The sequence below is a fragment of the Haplochromis burtoni genome, unplaced genomic scaffold (genome assembly GCF_018398535.1).
Source record: "Haplochromis burtoni strain Fernald_Lab_line unplaced genomic scaffold, NCSU_Asbu1 Contig_230, whole genome shotgun sequence".
NCBI classification, from domain to species: Eukaryota; Metazoa; Chordata; class Actinopteri; order Cichliformes; family Cichlidae; genus Haplochromis; species Haplochromis burtoni.
The window spans coordinates 741,328-764,073 of record NW_024582591.1 but is presented as its reverse complement, the minus strand read 5'-3'; the positions used below and the strand labels follow the sequence as shown (position 1 = coordinate 764,073).

Below are 22,746 nucleotides of genomic sequence, written 5' to 3'. Positions count from 1 at the left end.
GCACAAAACCAGTGGTATACAGACACGGTTGGTATTATGGGATATTATGGAAACTTGAACTATGTGGTCATGTGGGACTAACATTAATATGTCTTAAATAGGTGGAATATGTGACCGTTAACCCTTAAAAGTCGGAACCATGAAATAATTGCCAGAAAATTCATATTTTTTGAAAATTCAGTTTTTATTGAACGTTCTCTCCCATTGAAAAAATGAATTCAACATATTTTTTTAAACGTGTCTATTTTTTACATTTCACAAAAACCCACGCTGAATCGTTATGTGGTTAACCTCAGGTGTAAAAAAAATATACGTTTGGAGATTCCAACTTCTTGAAGCTCACTGACGATACACTTAAAATGACGTCAGGTGGTTCAAAAATGATGGTTTAGTCTGATCTCATGGTCAAATAATAATAATCTTTATTGGGGGTCTGAAGGAAATCCAACACACAAAGACCTGATCTTTAAGCATTAAAAACACAGCGTAGCAAAACCTTCCTTTTGTAACACGTTTCACCCAAACCCTAATTTTGTTGCTAAATAATACAAAAATAAAGATTTCATATATTGCAGCTTTTTCAGATCACTGTCACCTCCCTGCTCTTCTTTTTAATGCAGTCCAAGGTCAGACTCCGGGTCCCACCCTTGCGCCCTACCTCACCCAGCTGTGGTGATGGGGGTGGGCCTGATGCATGTGAAGCCTGGGCTGAATGCAGTGACAGACTGGAGGCATGTGAAGAAGCCTCTCTCTGTTGATGTCTGGTTGGCTCGGTGTGGAGTTCCCAGCCTGATGTCTGCACCTCTCCCTGATGCTGGTCCCTGGCTGCCTGTTCAGTGGGATTCTGGCTCCTGGTGGGCTGCAGGTCTCTGAGGAGCTGTAGCAGTTCTCTTTTCTCCAGCTCTGCCTCTGCCAGCTCTTGCCTCCTCAAACGCTCTGCACCTAGCAGTGCACGCATGTCACACATCACACGGGATAGCTGACCCTGCACAGACAGGATATGACGTGAAGCAATAGAGTAGTTTTACGTGTGATGCCAATTTCAGCCAGGCTTTAGCTCCTGGACAGATGTCCTCGCATTTGACTCTAGAACAATTTGGTGTACAGAGGAGTTCACGGTTAACTCAATGATTACAAGGTGTATTCCAGTGAATACAAATCCAGCCCAAATCATCACCCCACCACCACCGTGCTTCTCAGTTGGTGTGACGTGTTTGTTTTGATTGTGTTTGACTTCCAAATATTCACCTCATCTGTCCAGACAACGTTGTCCCAGAACTCTTTGTTCAAATGCATCTTTGCAAACGTAAGCTGTGCTGCCATGTTCTTTTTAAAGAGAAGATGCTTTCTCCTGCAACCCTTCCAAACACGCCATACTTAATTGTGCTGTCATGAACTTCAACTTTTAATAAGTTGTGGCATGTAGAGTCTGGAGGTAGTTTTTTTTTTTGTTTGTTTTTTTTACAGTTTCTCTCAGCACTGCACAGTCTGACACTGGGATATCCACTCCTGGGAAAACTGGCAACTGTCTTGAGTGTTTTCTGCTTGTAAATAATCTTCCTTGCTGTATAATCAAACAGTTTGGAAATGACCGTATAGCCTTTCCCAGATTGTTAATATCATTACTGATGTTAAGCCTCATTGGCATTGTCTTAACACACATCTTAATGCTCCAAAACCGCAAACTGCCTGCTTCTTTAGAGATTGTCATGCCAGTTAAGTGCATTTGATTATCGGCACGTGGCTTCAATTCCCTCTTAAATCCTTTGTATCCAGTAAAACTGTACATACACTGCTTCTGCATTCTGGCTTAGTTTTGTTATGTGATGTGTCATTTAGCTGTGTGGTTCACCTGAGGTTGTATTTATTAATTTTAGAACCTGCTACGAACCAGATTATTTTTTAAATGACCGATAAGTGTACTTTCTTTTTCTTTTCTTTTTTTATTGTGATTTTATGGACTTAAAAAAGATCTGTAAACTGCCACCATTTATGGGCCTGAGAAGGTGTCCTGCGGTGTGAGGAATCAGATATAATTTTCAGGCCTTGCTTATTTCAAAAGGACAGTGAAAAAAACAGTTCTCACTGTTTTTAAAAAATATGGCACCCGAGCAAAAAAGTCTGAATGCTAAGATGACATTCACACAGTTCAGACTTCTAAAAGCATTTTGCCTTTAAACTTTCAGCATTTTTTAAATGATTTGCAAAACACTGCATTGTACTTTCATAGTAAATGTATCCCATGGTCACAAATCTGTGCTTTAGTACTATTCATATAGTAAATCTTCTGTTGCATTTATGTGGTAACAGGACATTTTACCTTGAGCTCCTCCACCTCGTTCTTCAGCTGAGACTCTTTCTGCACCATGTGTCTCCTCTGCGAGTCCAGCCGAGACTCCATCTCTCGTCTCACCTCTTCCACCTTGCACAGCATCTCCACCCTACAGTTGACATTTAATGAGACCAAGTCATGATGGTGGTGTTACCTCTGAGTTCAGGCTTAGAAGAGAGCACAGAAGAGCTTACCTGAGCATCTCCACCTCAGTGCGCAGCTCCGCTACACAGTTATGTTGTGTCTGGTCAATGGAGAGCAGCGTGTGGCCGCAACCATTAGGACACTCCCTGCTGCGAAAGCTACATTCTGACAGGTGAGCCTCCAAGCCCCGCCTCTCGACCTGCACGGGACAGCCTGAGAGGGAAAAGTCACAAGGGTGCAAAGGCCTCGCATGGAGCCACCACGTTATCAGTGTACAAGACAGGCTTCTAAAGCATCTCCACAAAGATGAAATTTATTTGCAGGCACGAATTTTTCCATAAAAATCATCTGTGTGTACAAAGAGGAGATAATCTACTAACACCACCAAAAATGTACTTTGTAAACACTTTGTGTATCTAAAGTAGAGTTATTAAATCTACAATGTAGTCACAGATCACTGCAATCACACAACAGCAGAAATTTCAGGTGATTTTAGTGACTTAAACTGCACACCGCATGCACACACACCGCATGTGATTCAACCTACCACAGTGGTAACATATGTACTCTCCACCTGCCAAACACGGGTCACAGACACATGGTGAGCACAAAAGCGCACACTTGCATGTACATGTCTCAAACAGACCTAAAAATCACTCATTAAAGAATGAATGAAAGCCGACTCTCACACAGTGCTCTCTGTGTGAGGCTTGTGGGAGCTTTCAGTCCTAAAAGTGCACCTGTTCCTGGGGTAGCCAAGACAACAACAGGGCCCACCTGTTGTTCACCCCCACAGACGTGTCACATTACAGTTGTAACATACACATCCATGAGGATTGCAGTTTGACTTTTACTGTCATAAAGACTTATAAAAACACACTGCATGAATAGTGTTTTGTCCGGTGTGATGTTGTCATGTACCTGTGTTAGCGCAGGATATGAAGGCAAATTCACACTCGTCCTCGTGTGAGTGGAGGCTCTCCAGGGAGCAGACCACCTCACACCCCTGTGCTGCATTCACACAGCGGATCTGCAGACGGTTCAGATCATTACGCATGTACCTGCAAATCAAACCAACACAGACAGAAACTCTTAGAGTGAGAAAAGCAGCATACTGTTATAACGCTACTGACTTGCATGAAAACTTATCTGCAAAACTTAAGAGTGCATGATTACGAGGAAGTGAAGCAAGCAGCACAACTGCAGGAGATGGAGACTGACCTGTACAGTGGTTTGAGGCTACCCACATCCAGTGGCAGTCTGTCCTCAGGACAGGAGTGGTGATGGACCAGCCAGGTGCTGATGCAGGAGCTGCAGTAAGCATGTTCACAGGGTGCCTGGAGGGGGCGCTCCAGCACGTCTCGACATACACAGCACAGTAGACCCTCATTCACGTAACCTACAAACCTCTCCAGATCATAGCCCATCCTAATAAAAAAAGAAAAAAAAAGTTAAACAGAGTAAACAACACACGGGTAAAGCAGGAAGCAGTCTTGTTTCCTCATTTGTTTCTTTTCTTTTTATCTTACCTCAGATGTCAACTTTCACTTCAACCAACTCCTACTTCCTTCTTTCTGCAGGTTTTGACTCCACTCTTTCCTCCACGGGCAACCTGCCGTCCTATCTCTGCCACATCCTCACTCTTAACACCATAAAGGTGAGGGTCTCCTCTCCTTTGAAGCCCTCCCCTACCTTTGAGAGTGCGTCTCCGTGGAGAGGTAACCCTGACAACAAGGGTTCAGGACACAGGAAGGCAGCTGTCAGACGGGACCAGATCAGATGAGAGAGACAGGCCGAATTACAGTAAAACACTGAACACCGAGTCTAAAGCAGACAAATTCTGCAGCAGTGTTGTTGTCTAGCTATTAAAAACCTGTGTTGCTGTTGTGAAGCATTCAGAGATTACTGCTGTCCTTCAGCTGTTTTTCTCTCTCTTAATGACCCACCCTATCCTAGGTTTCTCCCTCTCTCCCTCTCTCTCTCTCTCTGAATGTGGGATTAAGATGGATTACACTCTCTCCCTCCATGATTGGATTACAGACTCAATATCAGATGGCACAAGAACGCATGATCACAAAAATCAAAGAGCACACCAAATGCCTGGACTCATCATCCTGTTCTCTTTATATCCTCTCAGTAAGACTTACAATCACACAAACAGTAATTCAAAATGACCCCGTATCAAGTAAAGCTCTCTTATGCATACAGTCCTCTGAAAAAGTATTTCCCCTTTCCTGGTTTCTTAGTTTTTTGTATATTTTCACACTTAAATCTTTCAGATCATCAAACTAATTTTAATGTTAGACAAAGATCTTCGGGATGCCAGTGTAAATAAAGTCATTTTACATCAATCTTGATGATCCTCAAGACAAAAGTTTAACTTTCTGGAAGGGTTGAGTCTGGTTACCTCTGCATAAAACTAACTGCATAAAACTAAACTGCATAAAACACTTCATTAAAAAAGCATCATATCAACAGTTAAACAAGGTGGTGATAGTGTAATGGTCTGGGGCTGCTTTGCTGCTTTAGGACCTGAATGATTTGCTGTAATTGATGGGACCATAAATTCTACTGTCTACCAGAAAATCCTGAAGGAGAATGTCCAGCCATCCGTTCTTACCCTGAAGCTCAACCTCACTTGAATTATGCAGAAAGGTTTGGAGGTTTGGATATTTTTTTCCCCCCTTAATAAATGTCCTGTCAGTATTATCATTTAATATCAGTATTAATAATTAATATTATTAAATATCAATATAATTAAGTATTAGCGAAAATAACTTACTTTCAGGTACCCTCAAATTGAGTAATTTGCGGTAAATTTTGAAAAGTTGACACGTTTGCCTTAGCCTTGCAAAAAACATGTGAGGCGAGTTTACTGTGGTAGCTGTGCTAGTGAAACAAAATATTACGATTAGCAGCTTACTTAAACGGTTATACCAATATTTAGATTTCCCAAATATTCCTCCTTTCACGCTTCCACTGTGATTTAATGAAGGGATGAAGTGAGTAGTAGGTGAGCTCGATTCACAAGTTATCGATCGACCGGTTGCTGAAATTCAAGCGGGATATAAACTACATTGAATGCGACGGCTAAACTGTAGGGACAGAAGAACCAAACGTACCCTTTCGTTTTAACCACGCCTATTTGTATTGGTTCGACCAATCAGATTCTTCAAACTGTTCAGCGGGAGAAACTGAACCGCTGCTAGAGTCACTGAAGAGGAAAGACAAGACGAGTTCTGTTGCAATTGAGTTAAAGGCTGCGATGTCAGGTGTTTTCGTCTAACTTTTAGCTCGTCGGGGTATGTACAATACGTTGTCACACATTATCTGACTTGATAATAAAGCCTAAATTAGACTTCCAACCGCGTTATTATCATCTTTATGCTAGTGTTAGCTAGCTGGCTGTGTAACAGGTTCATGTTGCTATCTAGAAATTATCGTGATATGCCGATTATTCCAGCATAAGCAGGAATTGAGGACGTGAAAAAGCTAGAAAGCCATCAGAGGGATAGTGACCCCAAGGATTTATGTATGATAAAAAAGGATTGAGTGAATTATTTTCGTTTCGATATGCACAGTTTACCCAGTGCAGAATTTACATATGCAAATAATCCAAGTTTTCAATTTTTTGCTATTAATAGGGACAAATCATTAGCTAGATGTGTTCATATAATGCTAAAGGACTGTGACATTAAAAGGAATAGTGTTGGAGTTGGATTTGTTTTGAACTGACGAGATAGTTTTTGCTACATGCCTCCTACGAAGTTATTAAAGTGAGTACCTTTGAGGAAGATATTTTTGTTTTCTTTTCCCCCCCTGATTTTAAACCACTCAAAGGATATTAAACCGTCTGTAATAAGCGGTAATCATGCAGTAACGCCTTAAGGCAAGTCCAGGTGTTTGTTGGGATTTTGTGTCAACCAAATGTTACTGTATTTGCATAAAACGTAATGCATTAAATTTACTATATTAGTGTGCGTAAATTCCTCTTATATTTTGTGAGGAGGTAAAACTGATCACTGATCAGAAATGTATACAAAAGAAGAGAAAAGCAGTCAGGAGGAAGCTACCCGTCTTCTAGCTTTATATTAGTGTTTTATTACTGGATGAAACACTGACTTACTGGAGAATGAAACCCACAGTGCAAAAAATACATTTCACGACACTGAATCAAATCTCAAGAGGGTTGAAAATTTTAATTTCAGAATGTGCTGTTTTCTTAGTCACTGATTAAACCGGTGCAATAATGTGCTAAGAAAAATAATATAATGGCAGTTATTAATCTGCTTGTAGGATCAAGGTTCTTTATTCATCACATGTATAGTTATACAAGTATAACACACAGTGAAATGTAACCTGACACGCTCCTCGACTTGTGCAAAGGGGGGACATTATATATAATATATACATTAGGTAATGTACAGTAGTAGCATGTATGCAGCAAGCAGGTGAATTCTGTACATTAAGTGAATTAAATAAGAATAGACAATCTGACTATTGTATCTGTTGCTTTTTGTCTTTAGGAAAAAGAAAGATGCGGCGCTCTGGAGCTCCCAGCAAGCTCTTGGGTAATGCAGTGAAAAAGTCTCGATTTGTGCCACCTGGTGCATGTACTTCACTTTCTGTGGCTCAATCCAAGCCTTTGACCCCCAAACTTGGTTCAGGCAATGCACTGGATAAAGTAATTTTTTTTCTCAACATTTTTCCTACAGTATTAAACCCTCAGTATTTATAATTCTAATTTGATTATTTTCCATTATTTTTTTAATCACACTTCCTCATATTAAGAATTCTCTTTTGTCCGTACCTCATTTCGCAGGTCCAGAGAAGCCTTGCAACACCAGGTGCAAGTAAGACAGAGTTTAACGTCCAGCCTGAAGCTGCCCCAGCCTTGTCAAAGGTTCTGGCTCGTGTTCTCAGTGCAACTGAGAGTAAGGAAAATGAGGCTGAGACAAAGCATCAGAACCCTGGATTAGGAGCCTCTGCTGAAGACTATAAACCAGCAGGTAAAAAACAAACAGCCATGTAAAGCCTTGTCTTTTTCTTGCCCCATCTTCTCACTTTTTATGCCCAATTTAATAATCATAGCAGCAATATGAAAACTTACAAATGTCAGTTGATTCCTGGAGGGAGATTCTCATAGTTTCAGCAATGTATGTCAGGGAATGTGCAAAGACAAATATGGGGACAAATACGTTTGCCTCATATGAGAGAGAGAGGAAAAAAAGACCACAACAAAGAGTGGAAGGCCAGGAGGGAAAGGAGTCTGATGAATCAGATGGACATAACATTGCTCATGATGACTTTTATATTTCTTTTAATTAAACGTAGTTATTTTTTTAATCACACCCACAAATAGTCAAGGGTTGATGGTGTGATCACTGAGTTATTGCTACAACTTAGAGGTAGAGTTTCAGATAGGATTCTTCTTGTAAGTATTCCAGCTGTGCCTCCCACCATTTTTCTTGACCGTGAAGAGTATACCTGCGTGTCTTTGCTTAAAGTTAATCCAGCAAGCATTCCCCTCTCCTTGAGGAGACAAGGAGATGCAACGTTTGAAAATGAGAAAAGCTTCAAGATTTCCACCAGAAAACAAAATCATGGTTCCATTACAAGCTGTTATTTAAGATGGATAGCTCCTAAACCAAACAAGACTTCCAATTAGTTTTTAATTAAATGCAGGTGAGATTAAAAGCTAAACCAATTAACCCTGTGTGTTACAATGACAAAGACAGTGCAAGCCTCAGCATGCAGCATACCTGATGCCTCATTAGGTTTAGGTAGTTTAGTCATGAAGATTCTACTGAAACAGCCGTTTCTGTTTCATTAGCTCTCAAGTGACCAAGCTGTGGGCTCTGTTATATTTTATGCATTAATATTTTTTAATGGGACTATTTTTGTTTTTGATAATTGTACTTTATTTATGACAAATATTCTAAAATGTCGTTAATTATGGTTTTCAATCGTTTTTAGCCTCAAGGCGTCTGGAGCAATAAATCTAAGCAAGATTTCATTTTGCTTTATTGCTAATCATTTTTTTTGCATATTTGTCACACTTACATGTTTGACATCATCAAATACATTTTAATATTAGAAAAAGACAACCCAAGCAAATACAAAATGAAGTGGGTTTTTTTTTAAAATGATGATTTTATTCATTAAGGGGGAAAAGCTGTCTAAACCTACCTGATGCTGTGTGAAAAAAGTAATTGCCCTTGAACTTAATAACTGCTTGTGCCATCCTTGGCAGCAAGAACTGCGATCAAGTGTTTGCGATAAGTAGCAATGAGTCTTTAACATCACTATGGAAAAATTTTGGCCCACTCTTCTTTGCAGAATTACTTTAGTTCAGCCACATTGGAGGGTTTTCCAGCATGAGTGGCTTGTTTAAGGTCATGTCAAAGCCTCTCAAACACATTTAAATCCAGACTTTGACTAGGACACTCCAAAACCGTCTTCTTCTTCTTCTTCTTCTTCTTTTTTCTTTTCTTTTTTAAGCCATTTTGAGTTGGTGTGTTTTGGATCAATTTCCTGCTGCAGAACCTGAGCTTAAGCTTCAGGACTCAAAAGGATGGCCGGACATTCTCCTTCAGGATTTTCTGATAAAGAGCAGAATTCATGGTTCAATTGCAGCAAATTGTCCACGTCCACGTAGACATCAGAGTACTGTACGACCACTTTTGACTGTTCGTACGATGCTCTTTTTATGTAATGCTGTGTTACGTCAGATGTAACGGGATTCAAACCTTCCAGAAGGCTCAACTTTTGTGTTGTCAGTCCACAGAATATTTTCCCAAAAGTCTCGAGGATCATCAAGATGTTTTTCTTTGGCAAATGTGAGACGAGCCTTTGTGATCTCTCTGGTCAGCAGTACTTTTCTCCTTGAACTCTCCTATGGATGCCTTCTCTTTGTTATTGTTGAATCATAAACTCTGACCTTAACTGAGGTGAGTGAGGCCTGCAATTCTTTAGATGCTGTTCTGGGTTCTTTCGTGACCTGCTGGATGACTCGTCGATGCACTCTTTGAGTAATTTTGGTAGACCAGTCATTCCTGGGAAGGTTCACCGCTGTTCAGTTTTCTTCATTTGTGGCTGTCAGTGTGGTTCACTGGAGACCCAAAGCCAAAGCCTGACTGACAGTTGTGAGTCAGTGACTTTGTTTCTCAGCTGTTTCTTTAGATCGTGGCATGATGTGTTGCTTTCTTTGAACCTACTTCACTTTGTCAGACTGGTTTTAGTAACTCAGCAGGTCTGGCATTAATCAGACTCGGGTGTAGACAGAGAAACGGAACTTAACTTTCTAAAAATTGTGGTTAATCAATTAATTTATGATTTTACAAAGGTGGCAGTTAATTTTTCATGTAGGCTCGGATAACTTCCCCCCCTTAATACATTATAATTTAAAAATTACTTTTTGAATTTACTCAGGTTATTTTTGTCTAATATTTAGATTTGTTTGATGATCTGAAACATGTAAATGTGACAAATATGCAAAAGATGAGGAAGTGGGACAGACGTTGTCACACTGCTGGCAATTTTTTTTTTTGCCTCAGGCAAAAAGCATCATGTATATTAATGTGTACATACAGAACAATACTGATTCTGTTGTCTTTTTAAAAGAAAGACAGAGATGATACAAACACTGTCACCTTGAACACAAAGCTCTGCTGTATATTTACTTGAGCCACACCATCTACTTTGCATTCACAGCCACCTGCAGTCCATATCAGTACAAAAGAAGAAATATTAAATAGTAAATAAACAACACAAAAATGTGCAGTGACTAGAACACAAACCGGAAAATCCTCCAGGATTTCTATAAACAACATAATTATAATAATATACAAGATAATATATCGTGTTTCTAAATCCTTTAAACCCTGAACCATAAAATAACTTTCCAACTTTTTGAAAATGTAGCGTACAATGACCCTTCTGACAAAAAAAAAAATATTAATTTGATATATGAGATTAAATTTGTATCATATTTGCAACATCGGGCATTTTGCTTTTTATTTTTTGTAATTTATTCCTTAAAAATGTGTCGTGCAATCTATTTTGGGTTTTTTTGGGCTACATTTGTATAATCGGTTAATCGATACACAGCATTAAAGGCAGGGACGTTACTAATTACAAATATTTGGCTTGAGGTTGTCGGTCCTAAATGGATGATTCAGGACCTGAAGCGTTTTCATGTTTGCTGTGTAAAATAAGGTACGGCTGGCCCTAAAAGAGAGTTTACAGCTACTGGCCTGTCCATGTAATTTATAACACTGCAGAGCCAGTATTATAAATGACATGGACATCATCATCATCGTCATCACCACCACATTAGCGATTATTCCTCATAATGTGCCCTACACGTACCAACCACTGCTGTTTAAATTCGCTGTTATATTGCAAAGTCTAACTCGAGCAAACCCCGCGCAGAGGCTTCAAGCAGACACTATAATGAGATATAACGTTTATATAAATAGCATTCCGCTCTGTCTAATAATAACACGCACACAGAATAGATGTTAAACCGGGCGGGCGAAGGCTGAGTGACAGCAGGTCCAGCATTATGCAAATTAGCGGCCAGATTCGGACGGTGCTCGGGATCAGCGTCTCCTTCTCCTCCCCTTCCTCCTGTCGGAGCAGCCAGTGCTTCTGTTTTACTTCCTGAGACCGCGCGACGCGAGCACGCTTTCCTGGAGCTGTTTTTGCACGCGCCCCACACACGTATTTAATCAACGGAGTCGCCGCGTGCGCTGCAGAGCTGGCGTTCCCCGTCTGCATTCGTTCTACACTGAAGCACGGCCAGAAGCGCGGGTTCCACGGACATGCGCAGCGCGCTCACAGACCCCTCCCCCCCCCGGTTCAGTTAGTTAAGCCGGCGCTGATTCAAAGCATCACTCACTTTAGGACGTTAGACATGTGACACTTTAACACCTTACAGTGTGCTGTTTGCAAACTGTTGTGGCACATGTGCAGAGGGCAGTGTCCCTCTGCAGCACTCCCTTTGTCACACTGTAGAGCCGGTGTATCTCTGCTGTGCTCTGTGCTGTGCTCGGTTTGGGGTTTAGAGAGACCGAGCTGTAAGTAGGTCGGGCTGGGCTTAAGCGGCTTAGCTACGTCAGCCTAAGCTGGGAGGAATTCATCCAAAGCCCTCCGCGGTAGGCGGGGGCCTAAACGAGGCTGGCCTAGTTAAGCCTGATTCTTATTGTGTGCAGCACAGCCTGTTTTTGTTGTGCAACGTAGCTGAGAGGGAGTCCAGGAGTAGTGTGAGAATCCATGCACTTGTTAGACATAGCCTATGTTTGATTTGGAGAGGAAGAAGACGAAGGGGGGAAATGTGACATGTCTCTGAGTTAGACCAGTGTTGGTGTGTCACCGTGGACCAGGAGAAGAGAGCGGCGGGGACTGAAAAAAAGACAGGTGGGAAGAGAGAGGAGCCCACACCACTGAGTGTGGTTACTAAAGGGTGACAGCCATAGGCCAGACTTGGTCTGCGTGAGCCCAGTATGCTAGAAGATGGCATCCAGCTCTGTGTTTTTGTCCAGTATGGTGGGTAAAGCCCGCTCCTCCAACTTCACGCTCTCTGAGAAGCTGGACCTGTTGAAGCTGGTCCGGCCTCACATCCGAATCCTGGAGGAGCACACCAACAAGCACGCGGTCATCGTGGACAAGAACAAGTGCTGGGACACTGTTGCTGAACAGTACAATGCCCTGGGAGGAGACAGACCCCATCGCACAGCTCAGGGCCTCCGGACCCTCTACAAGAGACTGAAGGAGTCAGCCAAGCAGGAAGTGATGCAGAGGAGACACGCCCAGCCAGAGTACAGAGCAAGCATCTCCGAGCCAACCAGGAGAATTATGGAGATGATCCCTCACCTGTTTCACCACGTGCCCATCCACGAAAAGGACCAGGCGCTGCGCAGGTACGGTTGCACTTATGAGAACACATACGCACACGCACACAAAGATAAAGGATAACACAAGTCACATGAGAGTTTTGGACATACCGAGGGAGAGGAGGGGGTGCCGTTCATGCTCCCAAACCCAATCAGATTACTCACTGCACACTGTCAGGCTCAAGAGGACATACTGCATGACCTGCCATCATTTACTGGCGGCTCATCAGTACATTTGGAAAATACATAGGTCTGGTTTTCACATTGATAATTCTATCAGAAACTTGGCTCTAAAATAATTATTTATCTTGTGTTCTCAGCACTACAAAAAGTAAGACGCTGCTAAATATCCTCATGCTGGATTAAGAGAGTACGCAGAGGAGAAAAATACACTGAATAATTCAGATTAAAAGGCAGTCATCACAGTTAGAAATCCTAGTGATGGAATAAGAGTGGGATCAAAAACGCTTCACACGTGTGAGGTTGTAACCACCAAGACTTGTTGCCAAATCCTTTAATTTCCTTTCACTCCCTTTAATGTTCCCTGATCATTCACCTAATTCTTTGATTGATTTACCTACCTGCAGAGGTTTCAACACACTTCACATAAACAAGATATAGTAAATGCTGCTTAAGCACTCCAGGCTCACTTATTTATTTATTTTTTTAATCCTGTTTTTCCCATTTGTAGATTAATATACAGCAAGCACAACTCTCCTATCGAACATCCTGGCAGCAGCTCATCTCTGGCTGGACTTCAGGATTACTCTGCATCTGTCCCAAGTATCCCCCATGAGGTGGTCCAGCTGGACGCTGAACAGGATGTAAAACCACCGCCAGACCTTCCCATCCTCCCAGCGCACACAGGACCACGGCTGGAAGGAGGCCAGGAGCGAGAGGGAGAGCAGGACTTGGGCAGCATCCATGATTATGAAGCGTCGTTATCTCCAGCTCCTTCCTCTGTTAACATCCCTCTCTCCACCTCGCCGCTGCCCTTACGCCATGAGCTCTACCCCAACGACATCTACCCTCACCACGAGCCGGACAGGTTTCGGCCTCTGCAACTGGCCAAAGAGGAGCACGAGCTGGTGCTGGCCAATCACAGGAAGGTGGCCCTGTACCTGGAGGAGAAGAGAGAGGGGCTGAAGAGGAAGCAGGAACTGGAGGAGGAACTGCTGCGAGCCAAGATCAAAGTGGAGAAACTGAAGGCAACCCGACTGAGACACGGACTGCCCATTTCTCTATAACAAGTATCAACATGCACTTCTGTGGTCACTGTGAGAAAGGGAGGGGCTCTGAGTAGTACCGTTTTTAAAAAAAAAGGAAAAAAAGTGCTTTGGAGCAGTCACCAATTTTGTTTTATTTTGGTTGTGTGAGATCAGTTTCAGGACTTGACTTTCTTTTGGAAACATAGTGCCTCGTATACACACAGATAACCTGTTTACGTCCTGCAGGATAATTAGGATAATAACGCCTGCTGCCATCCGTCTTTGTGCTTGTCTGTGTTAAAAATGCATCATCGTGTCCATGAGTACCAAAAGTGGGGACAAACATCTATGTAATAAAACAAAGCTCACATCAGTAACACTGTGACAGGCCAATATGTATAAAAGTCCAAGTTTTGGAAGGGAATATTTGTAGTATTGACTGATAATGTACCTCAGTGGTGCTCTTCCTGCCTACACCTACCACCAGTCTCTAATTAAAGGAGTGCCAGCAAGGCATTAATGATCTTTATTGTCTAAGATTGTTGGCAAAATATGAATGTAAGAGTTAAAGCACTTGATGTCAGTGTGAGCGACGTGTTGTTATCTCTGTGTAAAGAACATTTCCACCCATTCTGGCATCTGTAGAAATCCACTTTCCACTAGAGGTTTTGGTTATCAAAACAATTTTTATAGCCGCTTTTATTCATTCTGTAGACTTCGTACAAAAACCATTCATGTCGCCACAAGAAAGCACTCCAGTAGCAAATTTTAGAGATACCAGGACTGAAGCACAAGGTAAACTTTTGAAGGCCTTAATCTGTTATTGGGATAACAAAAATGTTCGAGTGAGTAATTCTCGCTGGTTGCTGAACTGTTGACCGGCTGCGCGAACAAAAGAAGGGAGGGGCCCTGATGGTTTTTGGCGTTACTGCTATTTATTGTGAGTTCAACATTGATTGTATTGTACTGTTGTTATACAAGTGTTGCCCATTTCTCTTACTGTTTGTCTATGCGTTCACGTGTTTGTATTAAAAAGAAGATCCATTTTCCTCTGGTCCTCTGTTTATTTCCAAGTCACGTGTTCCACTTTTATAGGAAATCATCTTTAATCTGTCTTGTAGAAGCTGATGAAAGATCATAAGGTGACCGCATCTGCTGACATCTGCATTGTTTCACGGTGCTAACTGTTTGAGCCTTGTACATGTTGTATTTTGTTTCCATGATAGGTGGAGCCAACAATGGCGTGTAGAAGCCTTTATGCTGAAAAGCTTGATGCGACAGTGACCTCTGCTGGTCAATTTCCTGTGTACATCTGGTGGATCTGACTTTGTTTTATGTCTTTGTGTTACAGGAGTGAATGATGGCCCTCCTGGGTCTCCCCAAACCCCTCAGCCTCCTGCAGGCTCAGACTCTGGCTGCAGTCAGGACGGGGCGCGTTACTTCAGTGTGGTGTGGTGTAAGGCCAGCAAGAAGAAACATAAGCGCTGGGAGGGAGACGCAGTGCTGGTGACAAGAGGACGCACAGTCACTCTTAAAGATATGGAGGGGAAGGATATCGGAAAGGGTAAGACGGACACCAACATCAAATTAATAATTCGTCACCTGTATAGTTGTTGCTTGTATTTAAAATGACAACTGCCCAATTTTAATATAATACTATATACAAAAAGCCTTGAGATAGCCTGCATTTCTTTATATTTGGCTTCCAAGGAGCTAGACTTGTAGTTCTCCGGGCTTTCTCGAGGACTTTCTTAGTTTTTCTTTGAACATCAGCTACTTTTTCACTCATTTTCAGTGCAGTCTTGTAAATGCAGATCTATGAATCATTCAAGCAATAAAAAGGCACCTAATTCGAAGGATGAGCCAGTGTTACATAACAAACAACTTGGCAAAGACAAGTACTTTATCATTAGCAGCTTGTCAGAAAAATACATAATTTCTTTACATTTCTTTTGTCTAATCTAACAAGAATATCAAAGGTGACAGAGTGTGAAAGGCATAAAATGTGATTTTTGCACCAAAAAAATCCATTTACACATTTCAGTAAATTGCTGAACCTATTTATTTCACATTTTCCTTGCAAAATATAAAGAAATTAAGACTGACTTAAGACTCAATGAAAGTAATCAGTACTGTAATTAAAATGATTTACCTGACATTTAATTTACTCAAGATCAAATATAAAAACAACAGGAAAATACCCAGGCTTCTGTCAAGTAAGGTATTATTGCCTCTTTGCCTTAGTTGTGCATAGTCAGCCCCAGAGGCCTGTTTTTGGATCATGAAACACTGGAAAATAGTTAAATACTCAAATCTTAAATAAAATTCTACAAGCATACTTTTTACACTTAACTGAAGCTTACTGCATTAAACATTAAAATATGCTAAAGGGCTAAGTAGGTCAATACTAGTTGATTTCTCCTACTACACGCGATCCTGACAAGTGTGCATATCTGAACTGTAGGTAGTGGCTACAAGGTGTCGGAGCTGGCCTCGCTTTCCGAGGGAGAGACTCTCATGATTGGTGGGAAAGAGGTGGAGGTGATGGGAGTCATTTCTGCTGAGGACTTTGCCAAGGGGCGCTGTTTTCAGGAGGTCCAAACAGAGCGAGTGGAGTTAAACACAAAGTCTGCTCCACCACCCTCCTGCCGCTTGGCATTCAAACCTTTTTGCCCTCCAACAATGGTGGGCGGAGCAGGCCACAGAGAAACAAAACCAGAGGAGGAACAAACTCGCAGACCTCGCCATGACCCCCTCGCTCCAGGTGTGTGGATAAAGTTGGAGTTTGATGATGCATTAAGTTATTACCTACATAAATTGGCAAAAAATATATTTATATTGTATTTTAATAATATTATTTCATATCGTTTTAGGTGCACTGGTGATGCCTCGCCCTTCCGCCAACCACCAGTGGTTAAATAACAAGTCAGGGCTTCCTATGGTCGATGTTGTGCTTGACCCACACCTGACCACACACCTGCGACCGCACCAGAGGGATGGCCTGCTCTTCCTCTACGAGTGTGTCATGGGCATGAGGTGACAGTGCTGTTTGGCTATCATGAAATGCTGTGCAAAAAACCTCTTAATCAATCTGTTGTAGCGCCACACAAAAAACAAAACAAAACGGAGCCACTGATTTGATGTTGTGCTTATGTGTCTGTGCTTCAGAGCTGCAGGTTGCTACGGTGCGATCCTGGCCGACGAAATGGGTCTGGGAAAGACTCTCCAGAGCGTGGCGCTGTCTTGGACGTTGCTGAAGCAGGGACCTTATGGTGGGAGGCCAGTTGCTAAGCGTGTGCTTGTGGTTACACCTGGCAGCCTGGTACAGAACTGGGCCGCAGAATTCAACAAGTGGCTGGGCCGTGAGAGGATCAGTGTTTTCACTGTGGATCAGGTTATGCTGTTTTATAATTACAAGTCCTTGGTTCAGTTAATCATGAAACAACATGATTTTATTTGGAAAGCGAATGTGAACTCACTGCTTTAGTGCATATGTATATAACCTGTTATCCATTCTGTATTAAAGTGCATACAGCAACAAGTCACACTGCTTAAAACTCAGAAGGAACCCACATGCTCTTAGGTACATGTCTGTGGTTTAAAAAAAATCCATCCATTTTATTATAAGCTTTCTATTTTATTCTATTGCAATAATTCTTCTCTCTTATTCAATAACTTAATTATGTTACTCCATTTTTATTGCCGGCTTTTCTTGATTTAATATCTTTTTTGTAAATAATTAAAATGAGAACAAGTATCTGAATGAATCATCTACTTTAATCTGGAGTTTATTAAGTAATTCCATTTTTTTCTTCATTGAAATGTATTTAGGACCACAGGATAGAGCAGTTCGTTTTGTCCCCACTGCACACCGTTCTTGTGATAAGCTATGAAATGCTGCTGCGCTGCCTGGAGCAGGTATGTTCTCCCGATGTCTCATAGCGTGCTTTTTCCAACGAAGCTGTTTGATCTTTGTGCTCTTATCTTGTAATTTCCTTCTGTTTTCAGGTCCAGAAAGTTGATTTTGGTCTTATAATCTGTGATGAGGGTCACAGATTAAAGAATAGCAACATCAAAACATCATCAGCCCTCAGCAGCCTCAAGTGTAATCGCAGAGTCATACTTACAGGTGAAAGCGATAAGGGAGTTTCTGAATGGCAGCTACAACTGCTTGCAGATGTTTTATAACAGACTGTTTTTTGTGCTTTTGAAGGCACTCCAGTTCAAAACGACCTGCAGGAGTTCTACGCCATCATTGAGTTTGTGAACCCTGGGATTCTGGGCTCATCGACTGCTTATAGAAAAGTATACGAGGAACCAATCCTGCGCTCCAGACAGCCCGCATGCACAGAGGTAATCCCATCTCCTTTCTCTTTCCTGTGCAGTTGTTATAAAAATGTTATCTGGTGTTAAACCTGATCTTACATCTTCCACTGCCAACAGGAGGAGAGAGTTTTGGGAGAGGAGCGAGCGGCCGAGCTCTCTCGTCTGACTGGCATGTTCATCTTGAGGCGGACGCAGGAAATCATCAACCGCTACCTGCCTCCTCGCCTCGACTGGACGTTGTTTTGTGAGCCGTCCCCTCTGCAACGAGAGCTGTACAAGCACCTCCTCTGCCACAGAGTCTTCAGGGCCTGCCTTCAGGGCTCCACTCAAACCCACACACATCTGGCTTGCATCACTGCACTGAAAAAGCTCTGTAATCACCCCGGACTGCTCCACGTCACTGTTAAGGTTAATTTTTTTATGAGCTGGCTGGGGGGACAGAAACCTGTGATCATAGTGGAAACTGTAAATATATAATCGTGATTCCCAGTCCTAACCATGAACATGGGTTGTTCTGTTGGTAGGAGAGGACAGATGCTGGCTCTGTGGAGAGTTCATTATATGAGGGGCTGGCAGATCTCTTCCCAGAATCCTATTCTTCAGGAGGATTCACCATGGCTGACTCTGGAAAACTGCTGGTTCTTACGGACCTGCTTGCCGCCATTAGACAGCTGAGCTCTTCAGACAGGTGTGTTTTTGTGTGACGCTAAGATGCTATTGATTGTTTGGATCATCTGGATTTTTTAAAAACTTTATTTATCAAGCGTCACATTTGATAGTAGGTGTGCTCCTGCAGGGTGGTCGTAGTGTCAAACTACACTCGGACGCTAGACTTGCTCCAGGACCTGTGTGTACACATGGGCTACACCTTCTGTCGGCTGGACGGACATACCCCCACGAACCAGAGGCAGCGACTGGTCGACAGTTTCAACAGTCCCTATTCTCAGAACTTCCTGTTTCTGCTGAGCTCTAAAGCAGGTGGGGTTGGGCTTAATCTCATTGGCGCTTCCCACCTGGTGCTATACGACATCGACTGGAACCCTGCCAACGACATTCAGGTAAAATACAAACGGTAATAGTCTGAAAAGGTAAAAAAACTCAAATGTTGGGGTTGTTTGAAGTCTAAAAGTGCCTTTGGTTTTATTGGTATCCATCGTGAGCTGTATGTAAAAGATGGACATGGTAACCATGACACGGAAATATTAAAAAAAACAACAGAAGTGGGGGAAAAAAACCCACGATGAAAATAAAAAAAAGAACACGATTGAAATGACAGGAACCAAAACATGTTAAGGATTTCACTAAGACACACTTAAAAGAAACTGAAAATTATCAGTGTTGTTATCAGGGAGAAAAAGATCAAATAGGTATTAAAAAAATAGGCATTTCTAATATGGAAATCTGGTCGTTGCTTAGGGCAGATGAATTGAATCGAACAAGTGTGAAGCTGCCCTTGTGTACGAGTACATGCAAATCCAGCAGAGGGCACTGAATACGTGTGTGTTATCCTCCCCCCTCTTCTCTGTCCAGGCCATGGCTCGGGTGTGGAGAGATGGACAGAAGAAGACTGTGCACATCTACCGTCTTCTCACTGCAGGCAAGAACGCGTAAATACAAATTCCGAACAAAAAAAAAAAAAAGTGCACCATATCAACAGTGTTTTAAAGTTTTGTTTCTTTCTCTCAGGCACTATTGAGGAGCGTATATTTCAGCGACAGGTGTCCAAACAGGGACTCTCTGGAACCGTGGTTGACATGGGGAAAGGGGCAGAGCACACGAGTTTCTCCACCAGTGACCTGCGAGATCTTTTCAGCCTGACGGAGACGCCCTGCCTGACTCATGACCTGCTGAACTGTGGCTGCGGCATGGATGGCACACTCAGCGGTAGGCTCACATACAAGCCACACATGCTGACACCAGAGCACGAAAAGACTGAAAATCATGCCTCCTCACATCTTTGCGGTCTTCATTTTCAGCTATCACAGAGGAGGAGGAGCTGGTTTCCGAACGGCCCTGCCAGCTCGGTCGTCAAGGTGACCGTAAGGGGGCGACACAGAAGCATCTCAGCATGTCCGAGCTCATGCAGTGGAGACATTTCTCCGGTGACACACACTCCTTCTCTGACCCCTACCTCGATCACGCGCGAAACAACATCACTTTCGCCTTCCAGACCACCATCTCTCACGCAACCCAGTAAACAACCAACTCGCGTGACGCACACTCGCATAGCTTTCTGCACAAACCTGTTCAGGTCCTCTGGACTTTGTCAGCCCCGATTTGACGTATGAATAACGCTCCACCACTGCTGCACGTTACGCTATTTCCAGTAGTTTTAAAACCGCTTTGCTCATGAGATTCTGTATTGCCCTAACATATTCACCTTTTGTTTATTTATGCAAAATAATTCACTGTAAAATTCTATAAAATAAGCATAAATGATTAAGAAATGTTTAACATTTGTCAGCGTTTGAAAAGTTCTTGCTGGTGGAAGAGGCGCATATAAAATACAGATTTATATCATGGGTACGGCCATTCAACAGACATTTCTATCCAAAGGAATATTTATTATGTCATTGGTAGGATTTATGTTTCTGTGGGGTGCCCAGTGAATGGAGAGAATGTATTTACATTCAAAAGAATTTGTTTACAGCAGTTTGCTTAGTGAGAATGAGCCCCCCCCCCTTCATCCCAATGGGAAAGGCAAAGCATCTCTGGCCTCCACTGTTGTGCTTTAATGTCAGAATTTGTTATGCAATGACCACACACGTTACTGTGGAGCGAGCAAATCTGCTGGGCTGTCGATGTGGGCCATACTGCAGTCTGTTCAGTCTATTATTTTGGATGACACTGGTCTGTTCATGCTCTTCAACACAAAGCTGCCGCGTGGGAGTTACAGCATGTAGTTTCTGTGTGTGTGTGTGTGTGTGTGTGCACACCCAGAATTCACATATGATTTGAGTCTCGGTCTGTCAGATTGACTGTGCTCCAGTATACAATGCATTTCCATGCAGTGCAATTATCATTTATTCGAGGATCACCACTGTGCGTGATTGTTAAGCAACTTTTTTTGTATAATAAATGGGTCTCTGGGATGATAACTTTTTTGTATGCATATGACAGTTGGACGATTACGCACACACCTGCTGTTATTCTGTGGACACAATGGAAATTGAAACGCAACACTTCCTGTGCCAGGATTCGGCCTCATATGAACGTTGCATGTTGTGCAATATATTAAATATGTCATTTTACTATCAAATGTAGGCCCTCCGGAAGCTCATCAGTTTAGGATGTAGAAATCACAAAGAGAAGTGCAAGTATATGAAAGAAAACAGCAAAATGAACCTGCCTGCCTAAGTAAATGTGTGGATGCTAATTGAGATGTGCAGGTACTCGATAACTGACTGGTGTTGGGAATACAATTTATAGATAATTGGCTTCTACATACAGAGCCAAGATGTACACAGATATGTGGTGTTATACATTATTGTTTTAGTATGCTAGTGCTCCTCAGAAACTTTCATATATTTTATTTTCAATAAACGTGAGGTGAATATTTCAGTGTTAGTATAGCCAGTTTTGAACGCCAGAGATCTGAGCGCCAGGACTTTCACCTGGGACTGCCATCTGATCTACTAAGCACTGAACCCACATCACTTTTTTGGGCTAAGGCCTAGCCACCAGGACCTCGCGACACGGGGCAGTCGCTGGAGAGATTATCTCATCTGGCTGGCTTGGAAACATCTTGTTGTCCTCCTGGAGGAGGTGGCATATTGGATGTTGTCAGAACCTTGAGGCGACTGGTTTGATTTGAGGCTAAATAAATAAAATTGAATCACCCATTAAAAAAAGATTCAAAGATTTATTTATTTTTATTGTTAGTGCTCTATGTGTACAGGAAATACCGGAGAACTGAATAGTTCCTGAGACCTTTTTTTTTTTTTTTAAAAAGAGATTAACAGGAATGTCCAGCTTCTGAAAGGTATAATTATTTATAAGCTTACTTCTTGGTTGGAGCTCCTTTACCACAAATTACTGTGTCAGTGTGTTGTAACATGGAGGTGATCAGCTTGTTGGACTGCTGAGGCGTCACTGAAGCCCAGGCTGCTTTTACAGCAGTTTACAGATCATCTGTATTTCTGAGTCGGATATTTTTCATCATAGATCAGCAGATGGAAGCATTAATTCTCTGAATCTAAAGTTTTCTTGTTAAATGCTTCACTGACTTTGGATTTGGTAAAACACAGAGGAGCAACCACTGCAAACATCAGCAGATGACCCACTGAATCACCAAACTGCACTGGATTGTGTCCCTCTCCACAGTTCTTCCAGACCTTGATTTCAAAATGAAATGCAAAGTTTACTTACCTCGGATCATTGAGCAACAGTGACGTAAAACTGTGTCTGGTTCAGGAGTGGTTGGATATTAGGAATATGACAGCCACAGCTCCTTTCCTGAAGACATCTGTGCTGATGGTGCTCCAGCACATGCCTCAGTCAGTCTTAGTGAGCCTCTCCCAAGTTCTTGAATTAACTTTTCTTATCAATCCTCTCAAGGTCACCATCACCCAGGTTGCTTTTTGCACTTTTTCCCTTCCAATGAACTTTCCAACAACAGGCTTCGCTGCAGCATCCTGAACAGTGACTTTGTGCGACTTACCCTCTGGGTGGAGAACCGTCTAGATCTTAATCTGGACAGTTCTCAAATCTGCAGTTTTCCCACATGATTGTAGCTGCATGTACTGAATTAGGCTGAAGGATACCTACATACAGTATTTATACTGTTTAAATAGTAATTTATAATAAAATATGAAACGCAACACTCTTGACTTACAATACT

At 42.2% G+C, this 22,746-nt stretch overlaps 3 protein-coding genes across 4 annotated transcripts; 2 read left to right on the top strand and 1 right to left on the bottom strand.

Annotated features, from left to right (window-relative positions):
* Positions 1-196: 196 nt before the first annotated feature.
* On the bottom strand, positions 197-4,425 carry rnf41l (ring finger protein 41, like). The gene is made up of 6 exons (XM_005937584.3): positions 4,006-4,425; positions 3,698-3,904; positions 3,398-3,537; positions 2,527-2,689; positions 2,321-2,441; positions 197-985 (listed from the first exon to the last, which is right to left on the bottom strand). Exons 2-6 carry the CDS (start codon positions 3,901-3,903, stop codon positions 581-583), a joined length of 1,035 nt encoding a protein of 344 aa, XP_005937646.1. The 5' UTR covers position 3,904; positions 4,006-4,425; the 3' UTR covers positions 197-580.
* Positions 4,426-5,649: 1,224 nt separating this feature from the next.
* On the top strand, positions 5,650-21,757 carry rad54b (RAD54 homolog B). Of its 2 annotated transcripts, XM_005937583.2 has the most exons (16): positions 5,650-5,778; positions 7,003-7,160; positions 7,299-7,485; positions 14,932-15,144; positions 16,045-16,344; positions 16,454-16,616; positions 16,749-16,974; positions 17,412-17,498; positions 17,589-17,709; positions 17,794-17,933; positions 18,024-18,314; positions 18,431-18,594; positions 18,703-18,964; positions 19,437-19,503; positions 19,593-19,790; positions 19,883-21,757. In XM_005937583.2, exons 2-16 carry the CDS (start codon positions 7,014-7,016, stop codon positions 20,101-20,103), a joined length of 2,787 nt encoding a protein of 928 aa, XP_005937645.1. In that variant the 5' UTR covers positions 5,650-5,778; positions 7,003-7,013; the 3' UTR covers positions 20,104-21,757. The 2 variants fall into 2 exon arrangements, with proteins under 2 accessions (XP_005937645.1, XP_042082779.1); XM_042226845.1 differs by lacking the exon at positions 5,650-5,778 and having other exon boundaries at positions 7,015-7,047.
* LOC121815493 (fibrinogen silencer-binding protein) lies at positions 7,499-14,925 on the top strand. The gene is made up of 2 exons (XM_042226846.1): positions 7,499-12,399; positions 13,064-14,925. Exons 1-2 carry the CDS (start codon positions 11,993-11,995, stop codon positions 13,617-13,619), a joined length of 963 nt encoding a protein of 320 aa, XP_042082780.1. The 5' UTR covers positions 7,499-11,992; the 3' UTR covers positions 13,620-14,925.
* Positions 21,758-22,746: the final 989 nt, after the last annotated feature.